Raw genomic sequence first — 13,797 nt, 5'->3', positions numbered from 1 at the left:
TGGAGCGGCACGCTGTAGTGCATCCCAAAGCATGTCTGTGGAAGACTGTTTGTCCGTTGCTGGGGCAACCACAGGCTCACAGTGCTTCAGTGAAGCGCCACAGAAGCAAATCCTAAAAGATCGGGGTTGCGCTATAAGTTCCTGTCTTGCACCCCAAAACACGAGGCTAAGTCTCAGTACTTCAGCAAAACCAGCTTTATTCAGCTTGAAATAGGAACAGCATTGTTGTTTATTGTAGCGTGATCTGCCACTCTCCTATACACAGACACAGCAAACAGGCAGGGTGGTGGCCAGGTTAGTAGCCAAGTAATCCCATGCCCTGCATTTACAATCTTCCTTGCATCACCCATCGAGAACTTTTCTGTTTGCTTTGGTGAAGAGCCACAGCAGAGTTGTGAGCTTGCTGTTGCCCCAGCAATGGATAAGCAGTCTTCCACAGACGCAGTGATCACACTTCGGGATGCTCTTCGGCGTGTTGTCCAGTTGGGGGAGGTCCCAAGAGAGTTTAGAAACCTCACATTTTCTTGAATGAGTGCTGCATTAACAGGAATGTTTCTTAAACGAGCATCACTAAACCACATAAAAATAGCTTTCCCGACATCTACAAATGGAGCATTTTGCATACGTTTGCAACCTGAGATTTTTCTTCTTTTTTTGCTCGGTCTTTCAAGAAAGTTGACAGTGTCGATGGCGAAATTTCGAATTCACTGGCAATGTCTTTTTTCTTTTTTCTGCAATTGAGAACTGTGAAAATGTAACTTTTTTTTCTTTTCTAATATGAACTGTTATCGTTTTTTCTTGTCTGCCGTTTCTATAGGAGGGTGACATTGAGTTAAATTCCAGTGGATGTTTTTCAGATATTGACGAGCAATAAGCAAAAGGTATCACTGAAAACCACCGAAAATAAAAACAGCAAAAAAACAGTTCAAGGAAAGTTCGAAGAAAGAAAAAAAAAATTACGATGTTTCTGTTTGCAGGATGCGACCACAGAACTAACTGCTCTGTGGGTGATTCATTCAGGCATTTCAAGGTCTTTTGGGCACTTCATTGTAATGAAAGTATCTGCTGAATGTACTTTTCGTTGTAATGAAAATTTCGTTGTAAAGATATTTAACAACACCATCCAACCTCTGCTCCTTAGAGACAAGCTGACTGAGATGGGAGTAGACTCACACCTGGTGGCATGGATAGTGGACTATCTTACAGACAGACCTCAATATGTGCGTCTTGGGAACTGCAGGTCTGACATTGTGGTCAGCAACACAGGGGCGCTGCAGGGGACTGTACTTTCTCCGGCCCTGTTCAATCTATATACATCAGACTTCCAATATGACTCCTAGGAGTCCTGCCACGTGCAAAAGTTCGCTGATGACACTGCTATTGTGGGCTGCATCAGGAGTGGGCAGGAGGAGGAGTACAGGAAACTAATCAAAGACTTTGTTAAATGGTGCAACTCAAACCACTTACACCTTAACACCAGCAAGACCAAGGAGCTGGTGGTGGATTTTAGGAGGCCCAGGCCCCTCATGGACCCCATGATCATCAGAGGAGACTGTGTGCAGAGGGTGCAGACCTATAAATATCTGGGAGTGCAGCTAGATGACAAATTGGACTGGACTGCCAATACTGATGCTCTATGCAAGAAAGGTCAGAGCCGACTATACTTTCTTAGAAGGTTGGCGTCCTTCAACATCTGCAATAAGATGCTGCTGATGTTCTACCAGACGGTTGTTGCAAGTGCCCTCTTCTATGCGGTGGTGTGCTGGGGAGGCAGCATAATGATGAAAGACGCCTCACGCCTGGACAAACTTCTTAAGAAGGCAGGCTCTATTGTAGAAGTAAAGTTGGACAGTTTAACATCTGTGGCAGGGCGACGGGCATTAGGCAAACTCCTGTCAATCATGAAGAATCCACTGCATCCACTGAACAGTGTCATTTCCAGGCAGAGGAGTAGCTTCAGTGACAGACTTTTGTCACTGTCTTGCTCCACTGACAGACTGAGGAGATCGTTCCTCCCCCACCCTATGCGACTCTTCAATTCCATCTGGGGGAGTAAATGCTAACATTACTCAAAGTTATTGTCTGCTTTTACATGCTTTTTTATTACTATTTAATTTAATATATTTTTTTTTGTATCAGTATACTGCTGCTGGATTATGTGAATTTCCCCTTAGGATTAATAAAGTATCTATCTATCGTAACATAATTTTACCTGTACTGTATATACAAAATGGACACTTTATTAAGTCTAGCAATCTAGTACTGTACTGTGTAGGACCCAAATTAGTTATGGGTGCAATTAGGAGCTTATTACATATTTTTTAAGCAATTTTAGTCCATGCCAACCTGATAACATCACATAGTTCCAACAGTTTCAGCCACACATTCTCACTGTAAACCCATTCCATCTAATCACAGGTGCTGTAATTGATTTAGACCTGAAGATTGCGTAGATCATTGGAGTAAACAGAAGTCACTGTTATGTTCATGGAACCAGACTGAGATGGCACACGCTTTGTGACAGGCTGCAGTTTCCCTGCTGTTAGTCATTTGAACAACAGTGGACTTTAGCAATGAAATAATATCGACTGAATGTATTTTGAATGTCATAGTATACCTAAGCATTTTTGCTGACAGTGTGCTTTAAGGGTATTAGGAGGATTGATGTGTGCCAAGACAACATTCCACACATTATAACACTATAACCACCAGGATATACCATTGACACAACAAATTATAGCTTTGATTAATTTACAACAAATTATGACCCTATCATCTGCATGTTACAGCAAAATATAAGATTTGTCAAAGCAGACAAAATTTCTTCAGATCTTCAGTTGTCCATGTATCACATGCCCCTTGTAGCCCGATCTTCATTTTCTTGGCTGACAGGAGTGAAAACCAACATGGTCTTTTTCAGCTGTTGCCCATCCACTTTATGGTCCAACATGCCATGCATTCAGAGATGCCATTCTGTATGACACTGTTGTAAAGGGTTGTTATCTGAGCATTTGAGGCTTGTTCGTTTGTTTGAATAATTCTGGTTATTTCCTAACCTTTCCCAACAATAGGGCATTTTCACTCACAGAACTGCTACTCTCTGGATATTTTTTGTTTATTACACCATTCTTTTCAGTTTCAAACACACCATGTCAGTCCTCTTGTTGCTAGCAAAATCACATATTCTGGGCAACTGGTGATTACTCTGTTACCAATTTTAGCAAAACAAATGAGTTGTCTTATGTACAGTCTTCCTTGGCTTGAGCATTTGCTATATTAGCAGGGTTTGGATTAATGGCACCCCTCACCCAACTCCTTTTACGGACTGTCTTCCATTTTTCCAGTCCAAGACGGGTTACCATTTGTAATAGAAAGATATGCTCTAATCTTTGTTACGTATGGACAGCCAAAGTTATGCCTAGGTCGGAAGCAGTGAGCTGATACAGGAAGCAATGAATTGGGCTATGAAAGGTTTTTTTTAAGTGTAGGAGTGGACATCTTGCCATTGGTTTCTTGCACAACTGGTGCAATGTTCTGCCAATGAAGGCTGTCACTAGTTCAATTATGGCTCTTTCTTCAAACTTGGATATCCAGGTGGTCCCTTTTAAAGTTGTCTCTAGTGTTATCTGATAAAAGGACCAATTGCAGACCAGGTAAGGTGCAGAGGCCTAAATTCCACAGAGTGCTCCCATCATAGAAACTGAGACCTTCTAGCTGACATTTAGAGTGTCTGGCCCTGGCTTGCTAAACTAGGCACTTCCAGGCAGATCAGAATGGATAATGTCAGCATGTACTACAGTTATGACCCAATAAGCTTTGGACACCTGGATTTGGGGATGTTCAGCTATTCTTTTCTGCAGATCCTCTCAAGTACTATCAGGTGTATAGAGGCCATCAGTGGACATTTATTTTCAGGCTTCTACAGAGATATTTAATTGGGTTCAAGTCAAAGCTCTAACTCTAAGCTCAAACTTATTAAAACAGATTTTTTTATGTAGAAAGAAAGAAGATTTTTAAAGATACACTTTATTACACAACAACAATTATTACAAAAAACAATCAAAGAAAGAAAGAAAGAAAGAAAGAAAGAAAGAAAGAAAGAAAGAAAGAAAGAAAGAAAGGTCAACACTACATACACTGGTCAACATTAAAATATACAGGGGAAAGTGCAACATGTCTAAACACAATCCTAGGTTAAACAATAGTAAAAACTCTAAAATAAACACTGTAATCTAGCGAGACAATAAAATTATTAGCCCAAAGTAGCTGAGGAAAAAAAAAAGCAGCAGTTTTTACCAGATGCTCTTATTTTAAGTTTGTGAGTGCTGATGAACTCCTCTGGAGAAACGCACTGGCTAATAGATATTGTCGTTCCTGTGTCAGAATAGGGAGCATCACATGTAACCAAGTAGACGAACCACGTCTTCATTTCAAATAACTTTTCTTCATCCATTTTACATCTCATTTTCCACGTAGTTTGCCACCTCAACTCTTTTTCCTATGTATGGCAGATGCCATTCTCCACTCACTGCCTGACCCATTTCTCTTTGCGATTACAGCCTGAGCTTATACAGTGGCGCTGTTCTGTTTATATCATTCATTTAAATGAACTGCACATCCCCTACCTCAGCGTGATTACAGCTGAGGCAAAATATGATGTGCTGAATACCCCACTCACTACAACTTTTTCACCAACAAATATCGACAACTAAAAAGAACATGCACAATGTCACCAAGTTTCAATTAGATCAGTCAATGCCTTTTGAGATTTTTGAGTATTTATTTTGGGGGGGTTACCCACAAATTTCCAAAATGTTCTTTCTTGGTGGACACCTACAGCCCTACATGTACTATCCTGACAAATTTCAGCTTTTTAACTAAATGGGAAATAGTGTTTTTGTTTGTAAATGAGTGAGATAGTGATTGAGTGAGTGAGTGAGTGAGTCAGCCAGCTTTGCATTACCTTAATAAAAGGATAAGTGCCTGTGTGTCTGTCTCTCCATCTGTTTTATAACTAATGTTATTCTTCTCCCCATTATCAAAACCACAACCAGACAGACAAATAAAAACATTCCATGGCATTTCTGGCATGTCTAGCATTTTATGACTTTTTTTTGTGCCAGCAAATTTTTGGGATTGCAGTTGAACAGATTATCTAAAAATATAACTCTCTGCCACTCATCCTGCTGTTTTAACCAACAACACTGCAACTAGTAGTGATTTTATTCACCTATAAAACATTACAGATCACAATGTCTCACTTCTTGTGCGTAAGTGTGTCAAATTATCTTTGGTTTTGGATACTGAGAAGTATGATAATTACCACAAACGTACAATAATTTCAGTCTCTGAACAATGTATGACTAATAATTCCAAAAGGTAAACCAAGAATACGTTTTCCATGCCACAAGCAATTATACATTTATCAAACCCAAATAAAAGCTTTCTGAAGAAAACTGCTCACAAACCACAGTTCAGTATCCCACTGACTACAGTAAAAATTATTAAGATCATAAGAAAAAAATTATTAGGAGACCTAAATTATTAGTCTTCATCTAATTTAAAAAAGCTTTTGTCCCTCTTTAAGCTTTCGTCACAGCACCATAAAAACCCATTCAGAATCGCACAGAAATGTTGAGAGATAGTGGAAATTATGCATTTACTTTAGTAGTACTTAATTTAAGGTGTAAAGACAAACATTTAATACATTTTTGGAAAAGTCAGACTAGCTTCTGGGACCACAACAGGTTGCTGGTTTACCCCTAAATGAACCTCTAATTCAGAAGCCAACTCCTATTGTCCTATAAGAATACAACATACTGTAGTGAGCCCACTTGCTTGTTGTCTTCTGCATCTGAAATGTTCAATATTGTAAAATATTTTACCTATGTATATAATATTCACTCAAGTTATGTTTTTCTTTTTTTTTCCTCTCCAGTTTTCCTTACAAAACTCAAAGCATGCACAGATTACGTTAACTGGAAATTCATTAGTGGCCCATTGTGAAGGTGGGGATCAGGAACTGGTTGGTTTCATGCCTTACATGCTGCTATGACTGAACCCAATGTCCATGTAACCCTAAAGTGGATTAAAACAGGAGACTGTTATATTTTTTTCACCTGAACAATTTAAAGCTGTATATGTTTTATAGAGAAGACTTGATTAAGTACCCCAAAAGTGTTTTTGTCTATCATTAAATATAATTTACCAAAAATGCTATAGATTTTGCAGTATTTGTTTTTTTGTTTTATTACTAAATGAAAAAAGGTTAATATTTTCCTGTCAATTTTCATTATGTTGGCCTATCTACTGTATAAGGCATTTTTTTAGTTTTACACACTATACATATTTTTATGTGCTTAATACTGCTCCTTTCATCTCCCTTCCACAAATAAGTATACCTAGTTACAGAGAATTTTCAGGGACATTAAGAACATTTTTTAAATGCAAACATTTATAACTGCCAGGCTTACATTTGCTTACAGATCAGCAAGAACTCCATGGCATGTTTGTATTTTTTTTAAAACAAAATATTGAACAGGCATGTTAAATAACACTAGAAAGTGTATCAAAAACATAGTAAAATTTTCAAACCTGCGTAATCCAATTTCGGATTGCAAGGGGAGAGAGTTTATTCCAGCAGCAATGAGTACTGTACAAGGAAGGAATAGAACTCCAGTCCATCACACAGCACACCAACATTCACAATAAAAAAGGGCCAATTTGGATTAGCCAATTAACTTTACTTGCTCATCTTTGGGAACGAGGGAGGAAAGTCAGAGTAGCCAGCTGAAAATCCACAAGTACTATAAAAATGTCAGTCGTCTGTCATAGTTGAGTAATGCGTACTGAAAAGTGAACTCCATACTTCTATACTGTTCTGATATGTGGCAGCACCAGTAAGTATCTAGTTTATGCATAAGTTCAATAATCACTGAACTTTACTGACACATTCAAATACTGATCGTGTTTTCTCGACCTTTTGGCAAATTCTAGAAATAATGTCTTATACAGAACTTGTGCTTTTGGAAATGTTTCTTTTCAAAATGTTTTGTGTGATGTTTGAACTTGCTTTCACAATTCCAATTGTTTTTTATAATATTTTGTTAATGGAGCTACTTTCTGATATGTCTGCTGTTGAATGACTGGCTACTGGTTTAAAAAAATACAGCTATTGTTCAGAACCTTAATAAGTGAAGGAATCTACTCAAATAAATATACACTTGCCAACAAAAGTTTCATAATATAAATATGCTATTTTTTTCTTTTTACTGTTGCAGGTGGCAGTGAATTTGGCGAGTATTTAAGGAAGAAGTGAACTTGGTACTTGTACGATGTTTGTTTCTCAGTCTACACACTCTGCTGTCCTTAACTTATGTCATTGTGCATCTGGGACTTCCTCTTCTTTTTCTATCCCAGTTAGGTACAGTTTACCCCCTTCTCTGAAGATAGCTACAGACACCTTTGTAGAAGGTTTTAATTTTAGACAAGTCTGTCACATTAAATCATTTTAATTTTGCAGAACAACAACAGACTGGGACGGCACGGTGGCGCAGTGGTAGCACTGCTGCCTTGCAGTAAGGAGACCTGGGTTCGCTTCCCGGGTCCTCCCTATATGGAGTTTGCATGTTCTCCCCATGTCTACGTGGGTTTCCTCACACAGTCTAAAGACAAGCAGCTTATGTGCATTGGCTATCTACAATTGTCGTGGGTGTGTGTGTGCCCTGCGGTGGGCTGGTATCCTGCCCAGGGTTTTTCCTGCCTTGCACCCTGTGTTGGCTGGGATTGGCTCTAGCAGACACTCATGACCCTGTAGTTAGGATATAGCGGGTTGGATAATGGATGGATGGGACAACAGACTGGCATGTTTCTTAAGAAAGCTGTTTTGTTTTGTTCATTTCTGAACTCAAAAATGAACTTTACGAATGCCAGTACCTTGCAAGCCATGGAACGACAATTGAGCTGTTTTATAGAACAGAATAACAGATTTCAGCAGTGCTGATACAAGTAAAAAGGTTTCTCTAATAACTGATTAGCATTTATACGTGACTAATTAAGGATAAGTTAAGGGAGTTGACCATTAGAACACTGAAAGAATGATAGCTGAAAACAGGGCTATGCAGTCATATTTGAAAAATTAATTATAAAGCAGTCATTTCAAATAATAATAGCCATTTGCAACATTATTAATGTCTTGGTTATATTTTCAAATCAGTTTAATGGTACCTTCATAAAAAATAATCAGTCCTATTGAGTGATACAAAACAGTTGGAACACTAGTGCAGGTGTCATAAGCAAGCGAAAAAAGGTAAACTGTCATTTTACCATTAAAACATGTAATGAATGACATAATTATAGAAGTATTTTATTGTTTAGTTAATAAATCTGATTCAAAGTTAACATTATGTTTCTGAATTACATCTTTTAATTGCAAAATATATGGAGACCCCATTACTAACTGCAGGTGGGAAATAAGAGAGCAGAATTTGGATTCTCTGATCAGACACTCCATAGTGGTGCTGAGGGCCAACTAAACCTTAAAGGTGAGCGTGATTTTTGCAAGAACCCTCCCTGCTCATGTCAGTCTTGCAACAACTGTGGCCATTTTTAAATCCTGGCCTGAAAATGCATCTTGCCTTTCTGGCCTTTAATTAGATTTGGTTCCTTTAATATCTTTCTTGTATTTTATATTTTTTGTTTAACTTTATCTTGTCTTAAAAATAAATGGGGTAAAAAGAACTACATTCTATTTGCAGCACTTTGTAAGTAAACTTAACTCAGATGTCAGAGGTCAGCTTTAAATCTGCTTCATTGAAAGTGAACAATTGTATTAGAATGACAACATTGACGTGGCTTCTGTAACCAAAGGAACAATATCAGACACACTGTGAGGCAGCAGTGCTAACCATCTTGTCACCTGCACACTCATACATCCATCCATCCATCATCCAACCCGCTATATCTTACCACAGGGTCACGTGGGTCTGCTGGAGCCAATCCCAGCCAACAGTGGGCGCAAGGCAGGAAACAAACCCTGGGCAAGGCACCAGCGCACCACAGACACTCATACACCTAAAGCAAATCTGGTGTCACAAACAACCTAAAAAACTCACTGGGTTTAAAAAAAAATACTAAGAAAAAAAAAACATGTACAAAGAGAGGAAATTCTAACCCCTCACTAACAATGACTGGGTATGGGAATCAAACCCAAGCCACTGAAACAATGCGGGTGCAGTACTAATTGCCATGCCACCCACACATAAACCACCACATAAACTAGTCACCAATCAACTTTATGTGTATCACTGGATTGTGGGAGGAAAACTAAAAAGCAAGAAAAACACTCAACACACAGGGATAAACTGCAAAATCCATACTGTGGAGCTGCTAGTCACTGTTTCACCATACTACCCAAACTGATATATTTATATCCATCAATCCATTCTTTGATCCATTTTCAACCTACTTTTTCAGTTATGGGGTTTCAGTATACCAGTGCTTACATGTATCAATCTGAGTATACACATACATGCTATTTCATGACAAAAACAAAACATTTTTTGCTTTATAACCAAAAACCTCATGTTAGAAGAACACAAAAACTTCACAGAGGCAATGGTGACCACCCTGGGAACAAAGTTCAAGAGATATCCATTTTAAAAATATTGTCATTTGTATTAATTATATACTTAGAACATTTGGAAGTTGTGGTCTTGAATGACAGCTCACAAGACCAAACACCAGCTTATGAGGGGCACCCCCATATGATTTGAACAGGTACATTTAACTCATATTTCATATTGTCCATGTCACAACACTGAAGATTCCCCAAACTGAGAGCTAACCCCTCCAAAAATCTGAACCTGACAGTTTACACTACCTCATGTGTCATGTGTGTCAGAAACAAAGATCTGTGACAGGTTGGCAAGACGGCAGTTTTTACAATTTTGCAATATCGTGACTGCGAGTCAAATCCGTTTTTATAGCAAATTTTAAAGGGGTTGAGTTATTATTTGGGTAACTCTGAAGACCAATGAAAGTAAAAAATTGCATTTGAATGACAACACACTGGTGGCTTCGGGAACAAGGCAATATCAGACCCACCACTAGGTAGCAGTACAATCCACCTTGCCACCTGCCTCTTACGCATGAAATGTAAATCTGGAGTCACCAGTCACTGTAACAAAATTCACTGGGCCAATGCAGAAAAACAACATACTAGAAGGACCTATAGAAAGAGAATAGAATAGAAATTCTACAATCACAAACAATGACTGGAATCTGAAACTACATGGGAGTAAATCAGCAATCAGTGTAACAAACTAAACTGGGCTATTACAGAAAAATGAAACAATAAATTAAAAAAAAAAACTTGACACATACAATGACTGGCAATGGGGCTCACACCCAAGCCACAGAAACAACGAGGAAACAAATCTGAAATCACTAATCAATGCATCAAACTTCACTAGGCTGATGCAGAAAAACAATATCTCTCTATTATAAAAGAAAATCTTGAGATGAGACAAGCTTTTGCCAAGAGATTTGTTCAAGTCCCGTCCTCTTCTCAACCATTTCAGGTTAACGGCCACACCCACGGTCCTCTCATCTCTCATTCGTGTGAGTGCTTTTGTCAGAAACACTTCCTGCACTCTCAGCGATTATACATTTTTATGCTTTCCTCAGTTTAAGTCGTTTATGAGAAGTCCCCAGTTTCATCCTTTAAAGAAGCTTTTCTGGACTGTATTTTTATACATACAATCTATTTGTTTCATTCGTTGTAGTCCTTTTCTGGACAATAATTTTATACATTCTAGATGACACGTCAACTACTGAAAGAAGAAAAGGCAGCGCATCAAAAAAAGGCCCAAAAACGTTGGAGAAAAAAGAATTCAAAAAATTCGGAAAAGAAGGAAAGTAATAAGACTGGACCAAGTGGAATTGAAAACCTAGCAGGTCCAAGCGGGGTCAGAAATAAAAGATAAAGAGTAGATGACAAAGTAGAATGTTGTAAAGACGTTTAAAAACGTTTGCACATTACACATGCAGAGCAGGTTAGAGATTATGAAAGCAGTGGAATTCGAAAGTCTCAAAAAAATATTGGCATGATACACATGCAGAAAAAGTTACAGATTATGAAAGTAGTAAAATTCAAAAGTCTTAAAAAACTGATAATAAAGACCCCATTAGTACTAACAAATGGAAACTATTACTCAGTGAAATAATGGAACAGAGAAGAGATAGGTGATATGACAGAAGTATGTAGATATTGTTTGGCTTTAAAGTTTAAGTCTGAGACTTGTAGATTGTTTTAACAGGTGACAAGAAAGGTAAAGTAGTACATATTCCGCGAATAACATTAGACACCAAAGAAGATCTTGATATGCCATTCGTATTACAACAACAACAGCATTTATTTGTATAGCACATTTTCATACAAAAAGTAGCTCAAAGTGCTTTACATAGTGAAGAAAAGAAAAATACAAGACATAATAAGTATATTAAAACGTTTACAGTTTCCAATGAGAATAGCTTTTGCTATGACAATTTACAAATCACAGGGACAAACATTCAAAAAAGTTGGTTTATTTATTTGAGAGAAAGAAACAATATTCACTCACAGGCAGTTTAACATTGCGTTGTCACGACGTAAGTCCAAACACGAAATCAAAATTCAATGCGATATTGACAAAAATGTAATTCCAAATATTATTTTTACTGAACTTTTACAGTAAAATTGTAAGTTTAAAAAGTATTTGCAGGTTAATTTCAAAGCCAAACAGAACGAAAACGTATAAGGCAACATGAAACATAATTTTATTTCAATATATAACGTTTTACTATTTGTTACTATTTTTAATTACTCGGTGTAATGTAAAATATTTAGTTCTATTATGCATATGTAAGAATTCCCAAGAAAATAAAAATCTGTTTAAATTGTACATCAGCTTCCGCATACACGAGCGGCAGATCTGCAAAATCCAGGGGTTGGCAACCGAAGCAAGCAGGGGGCAGAGCCCCCTAGTGAATAAAAAAAGAACAACCACACACACATACAGATAGAGAAAAAACAATCTATCTCCACACAAACGATAACTAGATGATTGGGTATTAAAATCAAACCCAAGCCACTGAAATAACGAGGAAGCAAATTTGTAGTCACCAATCAATGTAACAAACAAAACTGGGCTGTTGCAGGAAAATGAAATATAAAAAAATAAAAATAAAAAAACACATATAGAAAGAGAGAAAAGTCAAACTCCATACAGACAATGACTGAGAATGGGAATCAAACACAAGTCACTGAAATGATAAGTAAGCAAATCTGGAGTTACCAATCAATGTAACAAATGTAACTGGGCTGCTACAGAAATACAAAATATACGTAAACACACACACACCCACGTATAGAATGAGGAAACAATTCTAACTTCACACAGAAAATGACTGGGTATGGGAATCAAATCCAAGCCACTGAAACGACAAAACGGGGAAATCTGGAGTTGCCAGTCAACCTAACGCATATCACTGGACAGTGGAAGAACAATTAAATATAAAGACAAACATACGCTGGAAAAAAAACTATAAACCCCACGCTGTGGAGCTGCTAGTCACTGTGCCACCATACTGCACTATGCAACATTTCTGTATCTATCCATTCTTCCATACATTAGTTGCCCACTTAATCCGGTTTTGCGGTCTCAGTATATGTGTCAGTGCATGCAACCACCCACTTTTTTGAATCGGGAAAAAAACATTATATGGCAATTTGTACTTTATAACCACGAAACCCACGCGATAAGAACATGAAAACTCCACAGTGGCAGCAGTGGCCACCATGGGAACAGAATACAATTGACACTTCATTACGATAGTTGTTCTATTTTTAAAACATGGTCATTTGTATTAATTTAGATGTTCACATTTGCCACGAGTCCACTTAACCCAAATTGCTTATTGTTCATGTCGCAGCACTGGAGGTTCACCGAAATCTGTCAGGAGAAAAGACAGGCGGCGGGCTGCCAAGATATGGGGGCGTCATCGCCTTGCCGTCTCTATCGGTGTCGTGACCGCGGCCTAATCAGAAGGCAAGTGCTCTTGTTTATAGCCGAGTTCAAATGGGTTGAGTTATTATTTGGGTAGGTCTGAAGACCCGCCCACTTCACCCCTTCGAAATATGAAGTGTGATTTTTGAAAGAGAAAAGCTGTCAGGCACTTACGGTGACGGAGCTCATTTTCGGGCGCTGCTGTAGTCAAGACAGGCGGAGCGTGGATGTCGTATTCTTCTCCCATCCCCGAGTGAGACACGCACTCTACGAAAAATCCTACTGACTTTAACTGGGCTCCTCGCCGGATTTTTTGCTGTATGAAGCAGGGTGCTTTAAAAACACAAAATAATAAAAACGAAAAATAACGTGCCTGTCTGACAGAAGCTTGCCGGCGTACGACGACTGCGCGATGGGCGGGAAGATGCTGAAGTCTTCATCATCACATCCACCTGCTGGAAAGCGAACCGACTAGGGAAAATATATATATATATATATATATATATATATATATATATATATATATATATATATATATATATATGATAGATATCATATATGGCATGATTTTTTTAACTGACACGAATTTCTTTAAAAATGCGATAAAAAGTAAAATATATATATTTTTCTTGTACTAAGATTTTCTTGGTCATATGTGAGAAAAATAAAATAGTGGGCGCCCATAAAAGAACTAATTTAAGTTAAAATGCATACATTCGTTAAAGTGAGATTTCTAACCAGCTGAAAATCA

The 13,797-nt window shown here is 38.0% G+C and overlaps 1 protein-coding gene across 1 annotated transcript in view; it reads right to left on the bottom strand.

Moving 5' to 3' along the window:
- Positions 1–13,486, bottom strand: part of si:dkey-19b23.7 — a 35,420-nt gene extending 21,934 nt beyond the window's left edge. The window contains exon 1 of the mRNA XM_039747014.1: positions 13,221–13,486. Within this exon, the coding sequence (XP_039602948.1) occupies positions 13,221–13,235 (15 nt within the window). The 5' untranslated portion in view covers positions 13,236–13,486. The remainder of the gene's footprint in view (positions 1–13,220) is intronic.
- Between the last annotated feature and the right edge of the window lie 311 nt (positions 13,487–13,797).

Source organism: Polypterus senegalus, chromosome 3 (genome assembly GCF_016835505.1).
Source record: "Polypterus senegalus isolate Bchr_013 chromosome 3, ASM1683550v1, whole genome shotgun sequence".
NCBI lineage: Eukaryota > Metazoa > Chordata > Cladistia > Polypteriformes > Polypteridae > Polypterus > Polypterus senegalus.
The sequence above is the reverse complement of the archived record's forward strand: the minus strand, read 5'-3'. Positions and strand labels throughout refer to the sequence as shown.